Below are 26,371 nucleotides of genomic sequence, written 5' to 3' on the forward strand. Positions count from 1 at the left end.
TCTTCTCCTCTTCCCACCACGTCAATTATGGGATCACTGCCACCTGGTGATTTATATCCATGTGTGAAAAGAGGCGGTATTGAAAAAAAAGAAGAAAAAAATCAAACTCATTTTTTAAAAGGTCAGACAGTGCGTATCCATCTCCTGCAGTGATCGATCTGACATCAGGCTCGCACAGAAAACACTAAATGAAGAATCTCGGATCCCGATGCTGTATGCTCCTCACAGTTTGACGTGGTTTCAAACAAAGAGCCAAGCACTTTAAGGTGTGTTTCTGTTCGACAAATAACACTAAAAGGCAGCTAAATAAACACTGAACAGGACCAGTCTCTCCTTCCAGTTTAACCATGTATGGTGCTGCTTTCGCCACTGCTGCCTGGCCAGTTGGAGAAACATTAAACCCCAATCGGAGCTTTGATGTTGGGATTAGGAATGAGGAGGCAGCAGCCTGTCTGTGACACAGCCAGAAAAAACAGCATGCCTTCAAAAACTAATCAGAAAAAAAAAAAAAAAAAAAAAAATCCTCCCTCCAAAAAGATGTAGATACATCAATTTTTACTTTTGGTTTGAATTGAAAAAAAAAAATGTCATTTTATTTGGACAAGTTAACTTTCAACAAAATCCAACCCCTCTAAAAGACATAAACTCACAGGAACCTTTTATTCTGATGACATTATTCAACTCCACTTTTTACGCATCAGCAAATTAAAAAGAACCACATAAAAAAATTACTAAACATGCAGTAGGTATAGTGTTGCCAACCGACCCTTAACAGAATTGTCCTGTATTTGTGAATGAAATTATGCAATATGGGCCAGACGAATCGGGATCGCTTGTGGCACAGAAAACACTCGGCCAGTGTTTTCTGTGCCACAAGAAGTGAGAAGAAATACACCAGAAAAGGAAGTAACACAGTGAAAAAAGAGAGCTGTTAATCTCTGCTCCACACAGAAGAAAAACAAACTGTGTTCATGGAAGAGAGATGTTAATGAGAGATGGATGCGGCAATGAGAAGGAGGACTGTTTTACAGTTAAATTTGAATTATTTGCACACCCAGAATTTTAGGGTTTTTCCTTTTATGAAGAAACAGGACACATAAAAGGGCTTCAAAAAAATTGACATGAAGTCATGTTTGGTGGCACAAGCAGCATCACTATCTTGAGTTGTGCTTATTATTTTTATTTGTATTTATTTAATTCCTTTGTAAAAAGCCATCCATTCTGCACTTTATTGATTGTTGTGTAAAAATATGTTCAATTAAAAGATTTCAATACAATTTAAAGATTCATCTTATTTCGAATGTTTATTGGTAACAAAGCAGTTCAAACTATGCGAACCATATACTCTTTTGAAACCCCAATGATTTACCACTACTGGCGAGCCACTGGCCTGTGAAGGTCATGGCCCCGAGCACTGCGGGAGGGTGGCGTCCTTTCTTTTTCTGAATGAAAGTTGTCAACACTACATAGATATAAAAATAAAAACAAAACCCCTTTGCTAAACGCTGTAATGGTAAAACTGAGGTGGGAGTGGCTTTTGAGCTGTAGTACAAGCAGCGAAAAACAGGGAGTCACAAATATTTTGTCGATGACAGCTTCTGCTTGTGCAACAGGAAGTTAGCGGTTAGCTTAGCCTAGCCTAGGAAAGGAACAGCAGCCTTGGACATGCAAGCTCCTCCAGGATGACAAACCGGATAAGGGTTATCGTTTCTATCTTACAACACAGGTAGCATGTATAGTAACATCATGCCGGTCCTCCACCTGAAACAGCTGAGCGATAACAAGCTAACAAGCTAACTAGAGTGAACTACATTAACTAATGGACTAATTAATTCATCAACAGGAAGCAGATGTTTTTTTTGTTTTTTTTCCGCTTTCTTGGAGGAATGCGGGAAAACCACTGTTATCGCTCCAATCTAAAAGAAGCTGTGGGTTGAATATTCACTTCCAGCAGATGGTCGGAACAAAGCAAACGCGCTGTCACACACTGCCAACGTGCAACTCTGAATGCCGCACACAATTCATCCAGCGTTCAATTGTGGTGGCCGATTTGGGTCAGCATGTTCCGCCTGTCCCCAATCCCAATTAGAAAAGACTGCTTATCGCAGTCACATCTGCGCATCATGCAGCGCCAACCAGGTATGAAGAGGGAAGGAAAAATAGAAAAATAAAGTGGAACACAGTGGGGCCGCACTGCTGCCCCCTGGAGGACAATGCAGCGGAAAAGTGAACCCGCCCCCCTCGTTCATCCCCACACACGCCTACCTCCTTTCTCCCTTTTGAGGAATCTCAACAGCGGAACGCTTTTCACAAAAGGAAAATAGCTGCAGGTTGATTTGCAGATTTCAGGCTTGCCACCTCCGGATGAAGGCAGCCAAATCTTTTCAGCGAAGCGACATTAAAAGCTGGCAAGAAATCACAACAGCCATTGTTGCCCTCTGCAGCAGATTCCCTCAAGTGACGCCCGTGGGTGTTTTGTGGCTCATTTACATTTTTAGCACTTTTGTTTCACTCTTGAGTTGCCTCTGCTTCACACCCAAATCCTTACCTCGCCGGCGAACGCCCGTGCACTCGGCTTAACCCCATTTTATAAATATTTCACCGCGACACAAACACTCACCTCCTCGATAATGGCGTGGCACATGGAGTAGTTGCCCTTCTGCGCCCATGTCCCGTTGGCGAGGCATTTCCTGTAAACATTATCTGTGGAGACAGAGGGTTTAAAAGGATCAAAACCTTTTCTCTTGAAGGGATTTTCCCTGCCAGTTCCCAAAGGTGGGAAGCAACAAAGTACAAATTCTCCGCTACTGTACTCGAGTAGATTTTTCAGGTATCTGTAGTTTACTTTAGTATTTCTTTCTACTTTGACTCCTTACATTTGTACACAAATATATATTTCTACACCATCATTATCCAGTAATGGCTGCACTGGTCATAACTACTAATTATAGCTATGCTACAGTTGAAAAAGAACAAAAAACATAGTAATGAGAGTACGATCAATGATCAATGACCCAGATGTTCACTTTTTAATTTTGAAAGATTGTCAAGTATTGCTTTGTTAATGTCAAAAAAATAGCTTTTACTTTTTACTTAAGGATATCTAAGAAGTTGTACTTTCTTGCTTTTACTTGATTAAACAAGTTGAGATACTCTTACTGTTACCAGAGAATTTTCTTTTACACAAATATCCGTACTTTCACCTAAGTACAGAAACTGAATACTTCTGCAACAGAAGAAGCCAAGCTTGTGCAGGGGATGGAGGGTGGGAAGTGGGTTTTCACACATTTGACATTACAGGATATTAGCGGTGCCTTCCATTAAACTTTAATGTCAGGTTTTCAAAGTCATGACCCCGTGCGTCATCAGAAACGCCTCCTGTGGTTGGAAGAACCTCGACGACCCCAAGTTCCACATTGAATACGACGCCTACTTTACACTCCCTGTTCACACAGTTCGCCATGTATCAGTCGCTCAGTCTGTGTATAACGACAACAGCGCTGCGCAATGTTTTCCTGCACACATTTTGCTTTCGCATGTTGCGCTGCGGCTGTGAATGCAGGTTAACGATGCTGACAGACGTTGAAAAAAGCTGCACTTCAGGCAGAGTCTGATGCGAGCTGCCTGCTCTCCCACATTGGGACTCACCACCGCTACTGTGTGTTCACACTGACAGTTTAACACAGATTCCCCCAAGTGACGCAACGCATTTGGTAACCTGCGGGAGAGCTACGAAGAGCTACAAAGAGTCCCGGCTTCGTTCGATAAATGCTTCAGCACCTGCAGCTGAGGCACATTTTTTTTTTTATCTACTTTTTCAGCTCTGAGATCAGAGGACAGACTTGAGATGGAGCCGCCGCTTCTGCACCCAAGAGGATGGAAATCAACCCCAGCAGCAGGAGGTCAGCGCAACAGCTCCATCAAACCATGAGTGTAATGACATTTCCAACCAACGCCGCATCACAGAAATAACATAATCTGTAATGAATTTCACATTTGTCATTTCACATTTGGTGTGTCTGAAGATGAAGGGGCTGAAACGGTGGAAAGGGGCCAGGGGTGAGGGGTGGGCAACTGCAAATGAGGCAATTTAAAGTTGGGGAAAGTCGGGAGGCGTCTGCTGCTGCTGGTCTTGCAGTAGCTGCAGGTGAGGCACCCGCACCTGGTGGCAAATACAGCTGATTTTACAGGACAGCCACAAGCGAAATGTAACTTGCATGTCAGTCTTTTCTGCAATATTTCTCTGTTTGCAGCCGGAATGTTGGCAATCAGCAGTGAGAGCACGTACAGCCACGGTTGAGCTTCAGAGACAGTGAATACCTGGCCTGGCAAACAGCTTGACTCAGGGTGCTGAAGAGCACCAGTCTTGGAGGCAGCAGAGCAAATCTCAGAGACTCAAAATTTGCCGACACCTGCATCACACGGTCAATGGAACTTACTATTGATGGCGTGACTTTGAATCATTTCATCCTTATTCAGCTAATTATGTTTGATTTTTAAGGTCCAGTGTGTAAAATTTTGCCTGATTTGTGATATTATATTATATATATTACCCTTGAATAATAATAATAATACTAATGGATTGGATTTATATAGCGCTTTTCTAGGCACTCACAGCACGTTACATTGAACCTGTTATTCATTCACACCACAATCACACTGGTGGTGGGGAGCTACATGTGGAGCCACAGCTGGCCTGGAGCAGATTTACGGAAGCATGGAAGCCAATCTGCGCCAAACAGCCCCTACGACCATCACCCAGCATTCACTCACATTCGTACCAAACAATGTGGGTTAGGTGTCTTGCCCAAGGACACAATGACAGACTCGGATGGAGCGGGATTTGAACCGCCAAGCTTTTAGTCATTGGACAAGAATATACATATAGCAAGGGTCTTGCTCCCAGTTAGCTGCCACCTTGCACCAGCATATTTCTAAGAAAGCCTGACATGGCAGTCCGCGTTTTGGATTTAGGGTGAACGCTTGCGTCCTAAAACAAACCAACAAAGAAGAAGGTGGGCGAGTTATCCAGGTTTGTGTGCGCAGGCCACCCAGGCCCCCAGACTCCAAGATGGCGGCCCATTCATTTCAATGAAGTTGTTCACCCAGCACATACGGCAAAATGATTTTTAACTTCCGCATTAATGGGCCCATAGAGCATGCGCAGTAGTGTCACTTCCCATCAGGCCCCTGTGACTCACATGATCTGTTTGACCAATCAGAACGATTCTGGAGAACGTCACTTACAGACGCGTCAGGACGCAGCCAATCAGAATGAGCTGAGACACAGCAGCACGTACGATGTTGTGGTGTTATGATGGGAATAAACTCTTTTCCTGGGATTTTCTGGATTTAATCATTTCTTTTCCCACGACTAAAAGACCATAATTGAAAAATCTACAATAGAAGGATTTGCTATGAATCGCGTTTCAGGTCACAATCGTCCTATCAGCCGTTTATTTTTGTATTGCGGTCCATGGGAAAAATGCTTTTTGAGCCAATGAGATTTTTTTGCTGCAGTACCTTGAGTGGACAATGGGAAAAATCGTTCCGCCGCCATATTGCCAAATCGCTATCCAGTTCTTATAATACATCCATGAGGCTACTGTAGTTCACTGGCAAGCTTGGAGGAGGGAGGGTGAATGAATGAGTGCTGCAATCTAAAATGTAACCACTTGATGTTTCAAGTTTCTCCTGAATATCTCCAAATATGAAACACTGAACCATTAAGTCTCACCAGGTACCAGATCCATCTGGATCCTGGCGGCGGAGTCAATGCAGCGTTCTGTGCAGCACTAAAGGCTTTTCTCTGCTCCTGTTGAGTTCAGTTAAACACAGCCGAGGGTCTTGGCTCACCATGGGGTGCTTATATGAGTCAGGTCAGGTGTCATCACTTGACTTGCACTGATAGGAAGCCTGTTGGTGTTACCACCTGGTTCCACTCACAGTGAAGACATCTGACCAGTGAACCTTTTAATTGCTAGTCCCATTCAAACCATTTTATGAGAGCTCCTCCGTGGACGTTCAAACGAAGTCCCACTCGTTAAAAGAGAAAGATGCCATTAAAGTTGTAAATCTTTCCTGACTACATGGCTAATTGATTAAATATTTATGCTCCCCAAGGATGAACCATCCAAGCTGTAATGATTGTAGAATATTCTTTAACATTAACCTTGCAGTAGTAGCAATAGTAGTAGTAGTAGTAGTAGTAGTAGTAATAGTAATAGAAGTAGCAGCAGCAGTTTTTCTTTTTTTTTGTTTTAGCTTTTTTTTTTTTTTTTTTTAATTTTATTAGCTTTTCCTTTGGTTTGTAAATAAGATGTGCAGCAGCAAATAAATAAATGAATGAATAACCCTTAGCAGTTTTGCATATAGGTTTAACAGTTTAAAATGCAAAAATTCAAATCACCATCACATTACTGCGTTTACCTTTTTTCTTTGCTTCATTTTGAAATGACATTTTAAAAGACATAATAAAAACCAAAACAAAATACAATGCAAATAAAGTAACAAATCTAAACAAAAAAATAAATAAAGAGTCATACATTTTTTTCTCCTAGTATACTGATTAGCTCTGTAGCCCTTGGTTGACATTTCCCGCCTCCTAGACAAGTTGTATCTACTTAATCCCTAAAAATGTTAATCAGCTGTTTCCTCATCAGCGAGGCCACAGATGGAGGCACGAACCCCGATGGATGTTTTAATAATGAGAAAATTCGGGGCAGGATGTGAGATGAGATGGGATTGGGTTGCCTGGGGGCACCAGTGTGCAAGGAGCTGGACGAAAATAGCATGTTGATGGTGTAAGGGGACTGTCATCCACAATCAAGATTACCTCGCTGGTGATGTTCCCTAAATCCCAAGCGCTCAATCCTAGAGAGCTTTGAGTCTGTCTGCGGAGAATTCTGTCAAAGTCCAAAGTTTGGAGCGACAGAATTCAGGTTGACAGATTCTGAATTCAATTTCGGTAATAAAAGCTCTTTATATAAAGCCTTGCTTCTTTAAGAAAACCAATTTTACAGTGACACATGAAAAAACAAATTCAAATTCTCCTCCTGTAATTCTGTTTATCATCTACCCCAATTTTTTTCATACTGCTGCATGACTGCACAACTGACACCAGGCTATTATTACTGTCAAAGACAATAAAATCAAACCAGGCCCAGAATGAACTTTAACTAACTTTGTTGGCCAAGTTTGTCGACGCAAACAGGCAATTTAACCAACCATAACCCTCGGCTCTTTGTGTACGGCTAAATGAGCAAGTATTGAAGTAACAAAATACCTCTGCACTGGAAGATGGTGGCCGTCCGTAAAATGTCTTTTTTTTTTTTTGGCCGTCAGACGAAAAATGTAATTTCCCAATATACTCTTTCATTGTTAAGGTGGCACCAAGGCATCAAGACCAAGCAACCCTGCTCAGGATGATATTGCCTTGTTGGCATCATTGCACAAAACATGGCTATGGTTATTTTCCTAAAATTTTCGCGGATGAGGCAGGAGCAGCAGATGAGCCAGTCATGTTGTGGCAGGGAGCCACACTTGATCCGGGGAGCAGTGCACCATGGGAATTGGCCTGATGGGCTTTGGCAGAAGGTTTGTGCTCTTCCGAGTGCTGGTCTAGTTTCCTGTTGCTTCTCCGTTTGATTTATTTTGGTCCAAGGGTGTTTTATTCATCAGCCGGATTTGTTTTTGCCTTTGTTGTGGAGGAGTTGGCATTTTAGCCTGCTAGCTTAGCTTCGGTAAGGGTAAATGATAAGTAATGCTTTAATGCCTTCTATTAAAAACAAACAAATAAACAAACAAAAAGAACATGTTGGACCAGTGGTAGACACGTCTGTAATCCAACCAAAACCAGACTGTCACTGATTTTCAATTTGAAAGGGTTTCCATAAAATTATTTTTACATCAATTTGAAATTCCACACTACTATTTATGGTCCCAGTGGTCTTGTAAAATAAGTCTGTGACAGCTCTGTAAACAAGGTGTTTTCCCTCGACACGGCACGGCGGATGTAATGAGTCATTTCCTGACTTTCAGGTGAACTGCCCCTTTAAAATCAGCCCTCGTGAACCTGATAAAGGGCTTAACAACAGCCCAATAAAAGTAGAGAGTAAACCACTTTATGACAAAATATCTCACTGAACATTGTTTATTTTGCTTTTTTCATTGCTGCATTTAACCTGGGGGGATGCAACAGCAACACACTGGCATTATTGTTGTTGTTTGTAAGACTCCTTCTTTCCAAACACACGCAGTGCGAAATACAACAGTCTGTGGTTTTTTTCCCCACCACAAAACTGCGGCAACAGAATTCGAGGCCACAGTTCCAGGTTGGAAAATCAGAGGAACTTGGACGACTGCAAGTTGAGCTGCAGCCTCTATCAGGACTGTTTAAAAGCTGTGCTATTGAGTGCATTATCAAGTTGTACCGACAAACAAATAAAACAAAGGTGAAGTTATCATAATGTCAAGGTCACACGACGACACAATCTTGTTTTGTTGTCCTTGATATTTACATGTCAACTATATGATGACAGTGTGAATTCTTGCCGTGTCTTGGTCGGGAGAGGTCCCACGCACCACTGCAGAGATTGTCGGGAATGCGGAACGAGCGGTTTGCCGTCAAGGATTGCGGCATAGAAAATGTTTTCTCGCCATGTCGACTTTGTGTGTCATGGTTGTGAGGTGCCCCAGACGGCAGATCGCTGGTCTTTGATTATGTTGCTGACTTGCTATGTGTATGAATGAACTATTAGTCCTTTAAATAAAGAAAATAAATCTTTTCTTTGACTTGAGGAGGGACCAGGTTACTACTTTGACAAAGCTATCAGTTAAACTTACAACTTGTAAATAAAAAAAGTCAAGCCTGCTCTCAGATGAGATGAGCTGAGATGACGGGTGTAAAAAAGATATATGGGGCATAATCCATTATCCTAATTAAAACCAAACAGCTCTAATAAATGGGGCACAACTGATTTTAAAATAATTCAAATTTTTATGACAAGGCTAAAGAGATTTTTGGCAACTTGCCAGATCCCAATGTTGTTCCTTTTACAAACGACCGTCCCTGTGATCGCACACTGTCATGACGACATCCACTTTACACTTTCCGACTGACAACCTTTGTGTTCTGCAGACTTGCAAGTCTTTTGGAAAACCAGAAAAAAACAGAACTTGTTGCCACTCCACAGATGTTTGCAGCGTTCACCAGAGCCGACCCGATCCTGCCGAACACGACTTCAGCGACTGAAAAAAAAAAAAAAAAGAAGCCTCCATCCTGCCTTGCCTCTTGATTGATTGAGAGGCTCCCAAGGTGCGGTGCGCATGGCTCGGTGCGCACACACGTCAGTGATGACGCAGTGCATAAAAAGTGAGGCTTTTTCCTCCTTCTCTCCCTTACTTTATGTACATTCTCCAGCGGAGCCTCTAAAAGCATCGTAAAAGAGTCCCGGCAGAGTGGGTCACGAGCTCCAGGCCCCCCAAAATAACCACAGTGTTCATTTATAGCAGCTGCAGCCAAACTGGTGACTTGCCAGCAGTTCTATTAGCGGCCTCCTTCTGAAGAGCATCTCACGCAGGATCGGGCTGGACCTGATTCTCTGAAGGGATGTTGGCGTACACACACACTCACGCTTACACACACACACACACACACACACACACAGCTTTTTAATCTGCGCTCATTGACCCGCTATTGTTGCGAGTGAAGGGGGTGTTGGGCGCTAAACCCTCCCATGTGGAAACAGGAGCTGGGGGTGCATGTAGATGGAACACAGGCACGACTCCAAAAGCCTCCCCGCCCGCCTCGTCCTCACCCAGGCCAGGCTGGCGACAGGTCCGGCTCTGTGGGGCGCCCCCTTCCAAACATTCATGGGACATGTGGCAGCCAAATACAATGACCTAAATTTAGTCCAACATGTTGAGCAGGAGAATCGCGGCCCGATCAACAACAGCGGCTTCCTCGTTGGCCTTTGTGTGCTCTCAGATGGAGTGGGCTGGGGGGGGGGGTCAAGGAGGCTTTGGTGGGGTGGCCTTATGAAAGAATGTAGACAGGAAACATATAAATGTGTCTTCATCTGCTTCTGGAGTTGCTTCGCGCTTGGAACGTGAGCCGTAGGAGGAGACAACGAAAGTTCAGCCGTTGGCTCTTTGAAAATGAACCTGAGCTGCCCATAAACAAGTTCCAGTTTTTTGGGAAAAAATAAAAAAATAAAAAAAAAAAATAAATAAATAAACAACCCAATTCACACAGTCTAATCACGTCATCAATTCTACATGGGTTGCAACAAAAGTAATAAGACTCCCTTTATTCTCAAAGATGAAATAAAAACAATTTTCCTTTACAATTAATGTTGTGCTTTGACTGCAAAATGTAGGAAATCGATGAAAGCAAACAAATGGATGAGAAAATGATCAATAAGTTAATCCATCAAAAATGTAGTCCTGTTTTATATGACTGCCTGAGTGACTGTGCAAGACAGCAGACACACAAGATTGTTGTGCTTTCAGAGAATTTTTATAATCCTTTCCAACGTCGGACTTTGGGGGGGACTTCACTACTCCTAATTACAGCTGTAATTTAAACACCTGACACTTGTCCACTGCTGGAATGAGAAGCAGGGCGTCGGGACTGAGGTCAGTGCGTTCCCGAGCCGAACCAGACGACACGACGGCCACTTTCCGCGGCAAAAAACATAAAAAACAAACAGCGTGTTGTGTTCAGGTGCGCCGCCGGGACTCTCCTCCTCCTTGTTGTTTTAATTGGCAGCCAGCTTCTTTCTCGGCATAGAGAGAAACTTGTTCAAGTCTTCCAAAGTAAAAAAGTAGAACGGGAGCTCTTGAGAAGCTGGACGCCGCCTGTCTGCCTGCCTGCCTGGACGCTGAGGGGGAAGCCATGCCAGTTCTGGCAGCAGGTGTGAGTTCTGGCTCGCTCCTGAACAACCGCACACCTCCAGGGTTTGTGTCTTGGAACGACATGAGAACAAAGCGTTTTTCAGCCTGACGAGGCGCATTGTTTTGAGCCCAGTCTGCTTCATCTGCCGCGTCGGCTCACATATGTCTCCTTTAGTCAACATCCACGAGCCGGACGGAATGCTTTTGATGGGCTTCAGTCCACACGTCAATCTTGAGAAGAGCCCGTTAAATATATCTGGGGTGTGGAAGGAGCGTTCAAGTGACCTTGGCAGCGTTCGGCAGAGCCAGCTGGCAACATCTCAAGCCATCCTGAAGTGTTTGACGATCAACACTTGAAGAGTGCCTCAGTATCTAACTAAGCTCCTGTCAAAGGCAGTCAGGAGTGAATAGAAAATACTTTATGCCAAAATGCACCACGTCGCAGCATCCACGCATCAGCTGCCATTGTTGACAGTCTTGCAGCAAGCTTCCTAAACTAAGACCCGTGGCCGTAGCTCCCATCTGTGCTCCTGATTCTGACGGGTCCAAAACATTTCAGACTGGAGCTTTTTCAGACGGATCTGAGGGAATTCTGACTTCAACTTTAAGAGGTAAGCACATTTGTGCTCCGTTCTTATGCTTTAAGAGTCCTGCTGGATGAGTAGGAGGGTGAGTCTGGGTGAGATGCCCTGCATCCCTTCCCTTCCCCCTACATCCCTCTCTAGCTTACAAATCTCTAAACACAAGACGCAAAACACACCTCTAAATAGCACCATCTCCTCCTCCTGCTCCTCCTCTTCTTTGCCATTCACATGAACAAGAGAGCATTCGCACGCACTTTCTGTTGCAAACACATGTGAAAATCCACCAGACACCCTCAGGGGACCATTAGGGGGAAAGTCAAGCTTTGGGCAACCAACGGTGGAGGGGCTGCTTTTCGGGGGCCGACCGAGATGTAGAACAACAAAGACGAGACTGAGCCAGGGAGGCTGCCTGCTGCAGCGGATGGCCACCTCTCAAGAGGGGGCGGCTAAGTGGACCCGACAGCGCCTCCTGGATATGTGTTGTCTGCTCCTCGCACGTCTCTCACAACACACGCTGATCACAAAAGAGAGCGGCAAACACAGCGAGCGGATCTGCGGATCAGCACGATTAGCACGTTTTGACTCAAACATCAACAGAAGCCCCCCCCACCACCACCACACACACACACGTATATATACATATATACATATGCAGGTGCATCTAAAAAAAAAGTTCCTTTATTTCAGTAATTCCATTTATAAAGTGAAACGCATATATTATATAGATTCATGATCCACAGAGTCAAATATTTAATGTCTTTATTTATTTTAATCTTGATTATTATGTGCTTATAGCTAAGGCCAAACCAAAAGTCAGTATCTTTAAGAAAATGAAAATAGTACATCAGGCCAATAAAAATGGATTTTTGACACAGAGATCTTGGCCGATTGAAAAGTATCTTCAAGCATATGCACTTAGTACTTGTTTGGGGCTGCTTGTGCATGAATGACTGCATGCGGCATGGCATGCAGGCGATCAGCCTGTGGCGCTGCTGGGGTGTTGTGGAAGCCCTGGTTTCTTTGATAGAGGCCTTCAGCCTGTCAGAATTGTTGGGTCTGGTGCATCTCATCTTTATCTTGACATAGATTATCTATGAGGTTCAGCTCAGGTGAGTTTAAAGGCCAATCAAGCATAGTAATAAAATAGTCATCTAACCAGTTCTTGGCAGGTGCGAAGTTCTGCTGGAAAGTGAAATCAGCATCTCCATCAGCTTGTCAGCAGAAGGATGAATGAGGTGCTCTGAGATTTCTTGGTAGATGGTTGCCGAGACTTTGGACTTGATTAAGCACAGTGGGCCAACACTGGCAGAAGACTGGACTCCCCAAATGATCACTGCCTGTGTAAACTTTACACTGGACCTCAAGCAACTCGGATTCTATGCCACTCCACTCTTTCTCCAGTTTCTGGGAACCTGAAATACAAAATTTTCTTTCATCTGAAAACAGGACTTTGGGCCACTGAACAATAGTCCAGTCCTTTTCCTCCTTAGCTCAGGTAAGAAGCTTCTTGTGTTGTCTCTGGTTCTTGAATCAACTTGACTTCACAATCGTGTCAAGGCTGCAATTATGCCTGTTCCTCCCACTCATCTTTCTATGAATATGCTTCAATATAGCGCTCTGTGAATAGCCAGCCTCCTACAAAGATTCTTATATTTTGAGATTTCTGTGTGTCATGATTTTTTGAGATGCCCCTTTATGTGTGTATATGTATGTATGTGTGTGTGTGTGTGTGTGTGTGTGTGTGTGTGTGTGCGCACGATATGTATCTTAAATGCCATTCCATTTATCATCCATCATCATATACTGTTTGTTGGGTCCCTGCAGTAATATACCTTTGCCAGGCATGAGGCTATTGATCTCACTGACCAAAGAAAAAAAGACACAATTACAGAAACCCTCTGCTTTGTTCAATAGCAGCAAAAGGACAAAGGAAGAAGCATGGGAAGGGGGATGTAGCCCACTCATCGCCCAGCCGTCTCCTCAAGCCTCTTATTATCGTCCTGATACCGTTATTAGTGCTTCCTACTAACAGTGATTTGAATTCTAAGTGTATGTGTCTGATGTTATTTCTCCTCAGCTTTTACCACGACACAGCCAACCATGGTGAGAACTGCGTTTTTTTGGCCGGCCTGGCCAGTACACACATCATTCTCTATTTCTTTTTGGCAGACTTGGCACTGTTTGTACATTCCTGTCCACCCACTGCTCATTATTTCAGACAGGCAACTGATACCATTGTCTGCAAAGGTGCTCCGCTCCTTGGTTTGACACTTAATTAACATCTTAGTAACCGCTTTCTGCAGCAAAAAAGACCTTTTGAACAATTCTCTGTAAAATGTAAAATAGCTTCTTTTGGGAAAAAAAAAAAACACACGTTCGATGGCACTTTAGGATCTGTACCAAGCTGCCTGAGTTACTCAGCTTTCACAAAACAGTACAAAAGAAGATTTGTTCATACTGTTTAAACAGCATCACATTCACTTGCTACTTTCCCCTTTCATCAAAGTTTAAGGTTAGGTCAGGATAGGAAACATTAAATCTGTTGATTTTTTTTATTTAAAAATAGTTTGGTCATATCTTTTTTTGTTAATAACCACTGACAAAGCAAGGTAGCATTGCTTGACGTTAACTCGCAATGAATGACGTTAGCTAGCAGTAGCAAACATTGGATAGCCTAATAGTCAGAAGACAACTACAGGGGTCAAATGTTAGCGGGCAATGGTACACATTCTGATTGATACTGATAGAAGTTGATGATTTCACAAGGTTACGGTAGTGATCTGTTTCAATGATTGATGAAATAAAAAAATATATTTTTTTTCAACTTCACAAAAGAAATGAAAAAAAAATTGAACATTTCAGAGAATTTGGGATATATTTTTGGGAATTTGGGAAGTATTGTTTGGTTAGGGTGCAGTTGCATTAGCTTGACAACATATTGTTTGAAACAACTTAATTAAAAATGATGCTATGAGGCTCCTCTCAGGGCCTACCAAACTGATGAAAGATGCCGCACATCTGTAATTGAGAATAAATAGGATGGACAGGATAAAATAAACGTGCAGTTCACTTTAAAAAAAAAAAAAGGCATTAGTTTGGAATTGAATTATGTAGTTAGTGCTCAGCAACAGGCTGCACAAATTTGCCTGGCACAAAGTAAACTGGGACTCATCTGTGAAAATCTGTGTTCTTGTGTACAGGAACACGGCAGCCGGGATAATGAGCTCATCAACAAGGTACACTCTGACAGTTTCTCACATTTTGTGTCGAAATTCTCTCCCTGCCCTGCATCAGCTGGCTCCCCTCAGTCTATTACACAGGTGGGGATATTGGAGTTCATATACTGCCAACGCCGAAGATTGAACACTGAACATTCAGGTAATGAGAAGCCACTCCTGCAGGCGACATGCAGTCTGTCACGGCAGTCATAACGAATCTTGGGTGGTTTATAGCAGGCTTTGACTTAGAAAGGCCAGTGCACACCAGCGTGAGAAACTTTGGTTTGAACCGTCACCAAGCGTCAGGCCTGTTAAGTGGATTTATTGTATAAGCAAACAAACTGACAGATTCCATTGATCTTACAATCTACGACAATAAATAACTATGTTTATCCTAAACATAGCATGCAAATAAGGTGCTACATTAAAAATTCATGGAGTGCACACTAACATTTCCTAATGAATAGAATTTTTGAAATATATATAATAATATCTGCATATTATTTTCAATATTTAACTGTGCTATGGATTAGCTTTGTTCAATGGTTACAGAAGACTCTTCTGAAAAAAGTCAAATGAAATTTAGTTTGGTCAAGTAGACTAGTAGAGAATACACAAACAATTGCAATGGCTGGTGTGAGTCACTGAAGCTTTTTATTATTGAATTTTTTACCGAAACAAACATTTGGTATAGTTGGAAGTAGAGCAACAAAATTCATTTAGTAAATCTGAAAATGGCCGAAATTTCTTAGAGCGTTCCTGGTGACCAGAAATAGAACTCTTGTCCCCTTTAATTTTTAATGAGACCTAGTGTGGCCGAGTCGCAGTTGTCGTTGGATTTTTAGCAAACACAGTCTGATGCTGAGGCCGCTCCAACGGTGCCACTCGTCTGCGTCCGGCTGCGGCTGCCAATTACGCCTCCCAATGATCAGACGCCAGTGGGATTTCAAGCGGACTACACAAGGAAACGTCGCAAACTGTGATCACATGGCAGCGTGAGCGCAGTAGCTCCGTCGCTCGGCCCGACACTGTGACGCCTGTCGTCTTCATTACGCCAGACCCCCCCCTGCACAACCCCTGTGGAGTTTCAACGCAGTGCTGGCGGTAATTTGGTGCGAGCAAGTGACTGCAACACTCGCGAGGCGGAGAGATAGATGGAGTTACCAGACTTGTGCTGTAATACTGTGTCTGTACCTCAAATCCAAACAAAGTGATAGGTTGGAAGTGTTGTATATTTCTTGTTTTCTTTGAATCCCCTTTCAAATTCGCCACTTCAGATGAAATACATTCATATTAAAACAGTATTTTGAAGATGTAATTTCGAACAAACTGGCCATCAGGAGGGTAGGCAGTAAATAAAGCTACTGATGAGAGTCTGTCTCTCCGTGCCAATAAACCCACTAATAGCGGAAACAGAGGCTCCTTGTGCCTCTTAGACAACATTCTTTGGCTCCAGCTTGTTAACGTTCTCAGCTTCTAAAAAAAACACCTGGTTCCTCAGCGGCAGTAAAAGCCGTAAAGTCTCCTTACATGTGCAGTTTTCAGAATGCGAGCTTCTTCAAGAAGCGGCACAGAGTCGAAGGAAAGAGCAGCGAGACCGGGGTAATTGACGTTACCCAAGGATTTGGACTGCTTTGGCGTCGCTGCATTTCAGAGGTGTTGAAAGACTTCAAATTATACCTGTGACTCAGATTTTTCCGCCATAAAATTCACAGACGTGAAGGTCAAAGCTGAAGTGTTTTCAGCGGTCTTGTTTGGAGACGTGATGGAGACGCTGTTCTTGTGGCTGAAACACAACCTGTCTGCATGGAGCTGCTCTGAAAACATGCACACAAGTGCAGGAATGCGCAAAGTCATTCTCACAAGCGTTATTTCTTAGGCGCGTCCGCATTTCATAGCTTTTCTCGACTGTTTAAGCTGATCAACTTTAAACTGACAATCCCCACAACCGCAAAGCGTGCAACTGTTCAACGCAGTATTTTTACTTTCTTGAACTAGCTATGACGAGTAGTTTTTCTCTGACTGCTACTTTTCATTGTTACAATGAATAATGCACTAAAATATTCTCCAAACATGCCGCAATGTTTCCCAGTTTTTATGTTTTTGGAATCAATTGGAAAAATTGAATAATAATAATAATAAATGTTGTCCAGCTCTGATCTACACTGCAGCTGCCATTGTTTACAAGACTGCAAGCACAACCAGGCCCAGTCTCATTAGGAAATGACATCTCTACTTTGTCACCAAAAGAGGTTTTTTGGCTTGTCCTCCTTTCACATAAAGTAGTGAGAATTGTGTTATCCATAGGGGGGTTTATGCAATCAGAAAAAATAGCACAAACACCATCTGATTAACAATTGTGAACAACACCAGCAATGATCTGGAGGAGAGAACTTGGCGGGCGTCACTTCCCCGCTGACTCTGCCCGATTTGAACAGTTGGAGTGGATCAAATCTTTGTGAAAGAAAAGCAGCCTTGTGCTCGTGACGGAGCCTTAATGAGAAAAAAACAAAGAAAACTTTCTCTTGAGAATGTCGAGCCTTGAGCGGCGTTTGTCTCAGAGTGACGGCAACGCCGTGAGGTGCCACTGGTCTCGCGTATTTAAAAACAAAGGCAGGAAATTTTCAGCCCAGGAGGCGTCGGCGCCTCACACAATCTCACCGCGTTGCATTTTCTTCGACACAATAGGATTCTAACCGATGAGTCCCGGTGCACAATGATGTGAGAGTATTGTAATTTTCACAAAAGTCAAATCCTAAATAAAAAGCGCCCATTTCCGTCCCCTGACCCGAGCGGCTGGTGTCTGCCGATGGTGTTTCCCAGGCTTTTAGGCCAAACCCGGGCGGAGATTATCTTAATCCAGGAGAATAAATGAGCCTCGAAGCTTCAAATTACCGATGAGCTGTGTCTCCCTTTGTCCCCGGAGACCCTTCCCATGGTCCCGCGGGGGTTTTCAATTCAATATTAGCAAAAAAACACACTGGCTTTTATCTGCTAAATCTGTTTAATTGTGTTTGCTGTATTTTCCTGGCTGGTGTTTGTTTTACCTCGGCAGCGGTTGACATGGATACGCCTCAGAGCTTCAGAGCATCAGAGCAATCAGCGCTGGAACACAATGTACGGTAGGTGTAGGTGGAAACCCTGCGTGGCAGCTGGATGGCTGACATTTCAGGACTGAACTGCTGAACGCTGAACTGGGCGAGCAATGTTTGGACCTTTTGTGTTTGGTTGATCATATCTGTTGCCACCTTATCCTGTGCACTCGCTTGTTTCGTTGGAAAGCTCCTCCGTCTCCATATTCAACGGCTTTCCGTTTGCGAGGATGCGTGCAGCACATCAGAAAAGTGGGGTGAAGTGCAGCGGAAAGTGGGGCAAATTTCTCTCATGTTAAAAAAAAAAAACACACAAAGTAATTCTCCTGTTGGTGTCGACTGTGTTTGGAGTAGGTGGGGGAATGGCTAATTGGCACCTGAGAGGAGACAATGCGAAGGGGAACCGAGTTTGGTGCGTGCAGTATAATGGCGTCATGCATCATGGTCCGTCACCGGCTGCACTAGACCTCTCGCCACTGTGGACCTCAGTGGCTGGAAATACCAGGATGAGATGCTGCGGCCAGCGTCAATCCCAAACTTCCACAATCTGGGACCTGATCCTGTCCTCCAAAACCTCATGCTGGCCCTCACAGAACCAGGGTCACCACAGCCGCCCTCCTCCGAGACGCCTGTCGACAGCCCAGACTTTAGCACAGCTCAGCAGTCACAACATCAGCATCGTGCCATCGTTTAAACATTATGCTTCTACTTATTTTACATATGAATTTTTAAACCAGTGTTTTCGCAGGTCCCTCTCCATCTTTTGCCCCGTGTTGTTTATGGATCTGGCAGGCGTGTGGGAAACAAATTTAATAAATAAATAAATAAATAGATAACTAGATGGCGTGACGTGCCACAGCTCCCACAGCTCCAGTCCATATGACCAGACTGCTGAGCAGCGTGAGGAGGCGGGAACAGGCTGTTGTTGCTGCATATGGTGCTTCCACCCACTGCTGAGGCTCCTGGTTTTGTTATTTTTCAAAGAGAGAGAGAAAAAAATACACCAATTGGCTTTGTTGCTGATAAAGTTGAATCATCTGGTGCACAAAAACAATCAATACCAACAAGAGAAAAAGCACACGCTGTTTTCCTACTGGGGGGAACAGTTTCCTCGGGGCCTCGCCCACTCCTCCCATCCAGCAAGCACGGCCGCCCCACAAATAGGACGTGAATGGAAACAGAATTCCAGATTCAAGACAAAATAACGACATAATCTAATATGATAATTTCCAACCACTGGACTACATAACCCACGCTGCAAGTCTTTTGTCAGCGTTCACCCCTGAGGTCACAGCCGTCGGCTGGCAAAGCAGACGCCGGTGACTTGATTAGAACAAAAACAGAAGAAGAAGGGAAAATGAAAAATGCGATTAAACCCTCCGATCAAAAGAGTCTTTCTCTCGCAGAACCGCTCTCACCGATTCGCTCTGAGGTTCGATTGGTTGCAATAAAGCAGGCAGACCTTTTATTCCCACACGGGACCTGGTTCACTGGCTGTCGAGCGCTGGATCTTGTTCCGGCGCATCCTTTCACGCGCCAGTGGAATTCTACACCGGTAGTGACATTTATCTCACGCTGCCTTTCTGCTAGTTAACCGGCTTAAAGGCGGCAACAATCTTAATCCCGCTGCCGCAGCGTCGTCCCATCTCATCTAGTGCCACGTTTCCCCTGCTCAGACAATGCTCCTCACTTCTGCTCCCCTTTTGTCTTCTCCTTAAACAATCTGCATCCCAGCGTGAGTGCACGTGGCAGTTCTATATCCGTGCGTGCCTCGTGCCTCTTTGTGCGCGCCCAGATGCCCTCTGGGTGGCCGGGTGGCAGGGTTGGTGGCGAGGCGGGTGAAATGCCTGGGATCAAATCCAATTTGGGTTTTGCAACTTACTGGTTGTGTTGTAGCGCACGCCGTAGAACATCTCGGGGCAGGGTCGCGACACCATCTGGCCGGCGCTGCTCCGAGGCCAGCAGGTGCCGATGCCGTCGATGGAGGTGTCGCAATAGGGGCCGGAGCCTGCGAGCGCGAGGACACCAGCGTCAGAAACACACACACACACAGATAAGCGCAGACATTCCCGGCACGGCGGCTTCAGACCGCATTTAGCCTGGGTGAAATTCTGACAATGCTCGGGGACTTGATCCCGGCTGAGTGTTTTCACCTTAATGATTAGTCCTGAGCAGTGGCGGAGACAGAACTGTTTCCTTGGGGAGGCCACAGGGTGAGATCATGACTCACACAGGGGTGGCAATAAGTAGACACATTCAATGACGACACAATTGTTCTTAATCATCTATTAATCATTATCATTATTATCATAATTGCTACGATGATGTATATTATTAATTGTTACTGTAGTCTTTTGGATTGATTAAATGTTTTCAGTGTTTCAGCATTCCTACAGCAAAGCTTCACTAATGTTAATATTAACAATAAACCCATACCAGCTTGTTCCACCAAGAAACAAAATCAAGGCATCAATCCATTCAGAAATACACTATACATACTAAATGCAACTGAATGGGATTCATTATGTCTTCAATTAACACGTACGATTGTGGATAATTTTCTTGTATCACAGACACATAATATTTTTAGATGTTAGATGATGGTGTTTATGCGTTTTATCAGCTGATGTTCACCAAGGTTTAGCCCAACCCGTCAGGTTTTGACAGGCAGAAGACACCACCCACTGTCGGTGCCACACCCCCACCACCCACCACCCAGAGCAGGTACGCTCCCTCGTCCCTGCTCAACCTCCTCAGGCTCTGCTGGTGTCACACGACACCAGCAGTGTGACCTTCTGAGGAAGACGGAAGTTAAACACGAAGGTAGGAAAACACCATCTGTAAAAATATTGTGTCTGCGAATACCAATAATCATATTAAATATACATGTATATATATATATATATATATATATATATATATATATATATATATATATATATATATACATATATATATATACATATATGTATATGTATGTATAATAATACATCTTAAAACAGCATTTCTCAACTGGTGGGTCAAAAAAGAAAATATATATACGTATATATACATATATGTGTATATATTATATATATATATATATATATACACATATATCTCAATTATATATATTTCTGTAAGGAAAACAATACGGAACCACTGTATTAAAAGATACTGTGCATCAATCAACAATGATATGACTTGAGCTGCCGTAGCGTGGAAGTGTGAGGCCTTTTTGTCAAATAACCCTCCCACCCCCATGCTTATGGAGTGGCCACGCCCACCATTGCCCTCAGCGTAGCTCCGCCCCTGCTCCCGCGTCGCCACGCGGCTCCTCCTGCCTTGCGGCGCGTCGCCAAGCCTATTTCCAGCATTGTTCTGCGCTTTGATGTTTCCACTTTTTAATCTGAGCTTGGATCAGACCTCCCTCCCTGCAGTGTGAGGAGGAGGGATCCCACCTTGGCTCTGCTGTGTAGCAAAAATGCTGCGGCGAATCAGGGTTTTGTTTTTTTTTCCTCAGTTCGGGCGCCACTCACCGCTCCACTGTCCCGTAGCATTGCTCAAGGTCTGGTTCCAGGTAGCCGCCAGGGACTGAACTGCAATACAGGGGAGGAAAAATGCTCGTCAATAACGGTGATCCTGAAGGTTTAGAAGGCGCGATGAAAATCTCATTAGATTCAGCTTAACAGCTACAGAGGGTGAGCGTGAAAGGGCAACGGTAAACACTGGTGACAGACCTTTCCCCGAGCAATAACGGGACGGAAGCTGCAAATATGAATGTGGACGTGCCCTGAGGGGTCAGGCTATTATTTCTATAATAACTCAGGAAGATTTAGATGAGAAGTTCCGGAAACCAGGACGTCGTGTGAGGCGACGTTGACACTCTGGTCCAACAGATATAGAGGTTTTTTTTAAATTGGTGTTTTCGTGAGTCTTTGCGGTGAAAATTAAATCACGAAAAAAGAGATAAAGAGACTAAAAAAAAGTGGTTAAAAAAACACCTCACCGGCTACACATAAGCCTGAGCAGATTTAATTTCATATTTTCAACAAAATCTGTGTGTTTTTTTTTTTGTGGTTGAGACTGTTTTTTGCCTTAAGCATGAATTCTGAATTGAAAGCAAAGCACATTTTACAGAGTTAGTGGAGGGAACACAAATTTGATATTTAAATTAAATTCATGCATCGATATTTAATAGCTACTTAAATACCAGCAACACTGACAGCATGCACAAGCTAATTTGTGCTGCGAACAAAAAACACTGTTAGCACTGCACGTTACATCGTGACTCTGGTTTTGATGACATCTGGACACGCTGTTTTGTTGCTTTCACACTCAAACTATCAGGTATGCTTATCGGCTGGTGTTATCGGCCGGTGATAACGAAAACCACGAGACCGCAGACGGCTGTCTGGCTTCTCAGCTCACAACTGGAGCGAGGTCAACATGAATGTGACGTCCAGCTCGCGGCGAAATTTCACGTGAAAGTGGAACAGAAGAAAGGAACCAGAACTGTGAGATTAGATAGTACGCACGTTACCATGGCAACATGAATGGTTTCATACAGTTACATACAAATTAAATTCTATTTTGTCTGAATCAAAATGTTTTATTTCCTTATGGCTGTCCCGACCAATTTTCTTTGAAGGCTGAATGGTTTTAAAGTTTCCTAAAGAGAGCCAGCACATTTTTGAATGAGTGATGTATGACTTGACAACACTCACCAAACAAAATTTCCAATGACCTGAGTTGAACATTTGACATTTCTTACTTCTCACGGACACACGGGCCGGAGAATGATCAACACTTTCTCTCTGTATCAACCTCTCAGATTATTATACCACAGAACCGTTTCTGGTATCCGCTGCTCCAATTTCACTTCGACTAATTCTGTTTCAGAAAATTATCCAAGTTTATTTTTATTTACATATTTGGTGACTAACAGCGTCATAAAAGACACACATCATCATTGATTGAGAGGTTATGGAAAAGACCCAGTGACTCATTTCTAAACCATGCACCGCAAAACTGAATAACTGACTTAGAGATAACAGCACATTATAATAATGATAATAATTACAATAAATGCCCTTTTTGCTTGTGAATTCCACAGATGCTCTTCAGAAAGTTCATCGCGGGGGGAAATCGTGACAGAGGGATGTGACAGCGCAATGAGCCAGCGCTCAGAACTTTATTATTAGTACGCTGCGCCGTTGTGATGTGTATCGCCGGGGGCCGTTGACACAACTAATCCTTGTGATTTGTGCATGTCTGCATGCACGCGCGCTGCAACTTCAGAAGACTAAAAAAGGTGCCCCGCCGCTCTGCACAAAGAGGCAAACTGGAGGCGGGTGATCGGCAATTGACAGAGAGAGAGAGAGAGAGAGAGAGGGAGAGAGAGGGATCGATGCGTCCTCTCGGGGAGCCGGTGGAAGAGCGGTGGGATGACTTACGTGAGATGTTTCCCGACAGCATGAGCAGAGCCTCGCACGTCAGATCGGCCAGGGAGCCGGCGGGCGCCAGGCTCAGGATGGCGCACACCTGCAGACAGAGAGACAGAGAGAGAGAGAGTGAGTGAGAGAGAGAGAGAGAGAGAGAGAGAGAGGAGAGGCCGTAGAGGTCAGAGTAGTGGAGTAGTATTGGAGATTGCTCTTGGCCTAGAGACCGGTCTCTAGACCACTGTTTAAGGGTCTCGGTCTCAGACGGTTCGGACCAAGGATTTTTGATGCAGACCGATTGAGACTCAGCCAACGCTGCAATGGCAGATTATAACAGAAAAGAATCCAGCTGTTGCCTTGTTTCGCTCTGTTGGTGACACCCAGAGTGACACGGCCCCTTATTTCGAGTTAATCTGTTGTTTTTTTTATTTTATGATGCAAAGTTGTGTTTTTGAAAATGTTTCAAAATAGCTTGGCAAAGCAGCAAAAATGCTGGATGGAAATTTTTGAAAGACACTTTGCTTAGAAGAAATGCTGCTGTTCCATTTATGCAGGACCAAAATTGAAGAAAAAAGATTCTGGTAATTTGTTCTTATATATACAGTCTCATACAGCCTCATGTTCTCCCTGTGTCAGCTTCCTCCCACAGTCCAAAAACATGTCATGTGAGTGCAAATGGTTGTTTGTCTTTGTTTGTTTCTATGTGGCTCTGTGATGAGCTGGCGACTTGTCCAGGGTGTCGCCCTGCCTTCACCCTATGACAGCTGGGACAGGCTCCAGCAGACCCTTGTGACCCTGAGTGCAGGAAGAAGCAGGTATTGAAAATGGACGGACGGATGGTTCAGACTATCTGCCAAAGCAGCAAAATGTCAAAAAAAAAAAAAAAAAAAAGATACCTTGCTGAAAGAAATGTTGCTGTTCCATTTATGTAGAAGCAAACTTTAATTTGGTCATTTGTTCTGTTTTGTTGTGATTTTCCTCTGATACATATACTTGTAGTCTTGCTGATGTCTCGGTCTGGCTTGGTGGTCGGTGGTCTTGACCACAACACTAGGTCAGAGGTCACCAAAGAATCGGGCCGCTAGATGGAACCAAGATGCAGGGCTCTCCTGGTTCGCAGCACTTTGTAAGTCCCGCCTCGCGCCGCCTCAGCACTCTCTCATGTTTATGCACACACACAAGTCGCTGATGAGGCAGCGCGGCGCTGCTCCTCGCAGGGCCGCGGCGTCAAAATATTCCTGTTTGTGCACGCGGGCTGCGTTTAGCCTACTTTGTGTGGGGGTGGGGGGAGGCGGGAGGGGGAAAAAGGAGGGGGGAGGGGTGGGGGGGTAGAAGAAACATTAAATAATGCACATAATTACAGAACTACAGTTCAAGTGTCGAAGGGGGTTTGGCGCCGAGCGTCTTCTTAGCTCACGATGCGACGGCAATCTCCGAGATGAGAGGAGACGCGTCGACCTCGCCGGCGTGGACGCTCGCAGGTTGATCGTAAAAAGCTCCAGTATGAATCTTTTTTTTTTGCAAACGGTGAGTGCACACGATGGAGCCCAGTCAGCATCGTGTGCCCCCCCCCCCCCCCCACCCCCAAGGAGAAAGACAACAGGAAGTTACCGCAACGTGGTTTTGCTCATTAAAAAAGAGCAGCGGACAGCACTAACGCTGTTCCTCCCGACTGCCTTCCCAGTCGTGCTGCTTATACAAAGGTGCAGCTCATCATGGGGGGGGGAGTTTTGGTTGTTTGGGCGGGGGGCGGGGGGGTTGATGATGTCACCTCCCAAGGCCTGACACAGCTGGCGGCCAGCTCCGAAAAGGGTTGAGAAGTCACATGATTGATTTGCTTGATTCATGCATGATTTAATTCTTTAAAATCCCAAACGTGTCTTCTCTGGGATTTTCCCTCTGTTTCCCAACTCAGAAATATGTGAATTTCACGCATCTCCAGGATACGAGCCAGTCAGCGTTAATATTTCATCGAGGGTGAGCGCTGGCACATGGCGCTGCGTTTTGCATCGGTGACATCTGGAAAACTGTACATCACCTGGCGCCGTGCCACCATCTGTGGTCGGAGAGGCAGCTGAGCCCCTCCCACTTCAGCGTCGGACTTCCTGCCTCGCAGCCTCGTTTGCTGACCTCAAACTGGGTCCCGCGCTCGTCGGCTTCCGAGCCCCCGAGAGGACGCCGGAGGACGGCTACTATTACCTTTGGAATCAATGTTTCATTTAGCCCTTAAATAAAACATGGCTGTGAATAATGCACCATCTCAAAGAGTCAACATCCCCCTTTATTTCAGACTTTCTCTTTTAAACGCTCGTTCTGCTCTCACGCGCTCGCTTCCTTGGCGGGGACGGCCGCGTTTGAGGCGTCGGGCCGAGTCACACCCAATCCGGTGCCCCAGATTCCAGGGGAGTGGGGGGGTGTTCCACTCACTTTTCACGCTCACTGACTCGGGTGCAAGCGACGACGCGGTACAGCCGACCGCTGCACCAGCTACCCGTCCGCCTCCTTGCGGCTAATTAAAGTGCAACGACTGACAGCGACGGCACAAAACCAAGTGGAGCGACCGGCTGGCGAGGCTCTCGCCGTCGCTCAAGAGCTTTAACACTTCCAACCAGGGCGTTAGGAAGAAGTGGAGCTTGCAGGAGAGTTAAACACACACACACACACACACACACACACACACACACACACACACACACACACACACACACACACACGATTGCAACATACACTGTTCCATACTCTTTTATTCAGGACACTTATTTGACTCTTTTATGACATTTTTTTTAAATAACGCACCTAAACAATGCACCTCTATTTGTTCATATATGTGAATCCTTGTCTCTTGTCATTGCACACGGTGTTGGTCTGAGCACTGGGTACTGAGCAACTGAACCTCGTGGTTTAAGCCGATAAATTAAAAAAACAAAACAGATAGCAATACACACTATCAAATCAGAATGTTAATATTAAAGAGGTGCAAGTCCCAGGCAATTCGATCCAAAAAACGGTCCGCAACACTGAAGTGTCCATCTCAAAACTGTTTGATAGTATCACTGACAGGCATCTCAGACATATATTTGTATCTATAAATTCTATTCTATTCTATTCTATTTAAAATACCTAAATGCGTCCTAATACTACATGGCAGCTTTATTAGAACT

General features: G+C 44.4%; 1 protein-coding gene across 1 annotated transcript in view; it reads right to left on the bottom strand.

Moving 5' to 3' along the window:
- crhr1 (corticotropin releasing hormone receptor 1) overlaps window positions 1–26,371 on the bottom strand; it is a 49,867-nt gene that overhangs the window by 20,475 nt on the left and 3,021 nt on the right. The window contains exons 2-5 of the mRNA XM_076034996.1: window positions 23,226–23,313; window positions 21,309–21,368; window positions 19,673–19,798; window positions 2,621–2,703 (exon numbers count right to left, since the gene is read on the bottom strand). Coding sequence (XP_075891111.1) covers window positions 2,621–2,703; window positions 19,673–19,798; window positions 21,309–21,368; window positions 23,226–23,313 — 357 coding nt within the window. The remainder of the gene's footprint in view (window positions 1–2,620; window positions 2,704–19,672; window positions 19,799–21,308; window positions 21,369–23,225; window positions 23,314–26,371) is intronic.

This window comes from Nelusetta ayraudi, unplaced genomic scaffold, assembly GCF_046127955.1.
Source record: "Nelusetta ayraudi isolate G7.1 ecotype Tasmania unplaced genomic scaffold, CSIRO-AGI_Nayr_v1 ptg000042l, whole genome shotgun sequence".
In the NCBI taxonomy this organism is placed as follows: Eukaryota; Metazoa; Chordata; class Actinopteri; order Tetraodontiformes; family Monacanthidae; genus Nelusetta; species Nelusetta ayraudi.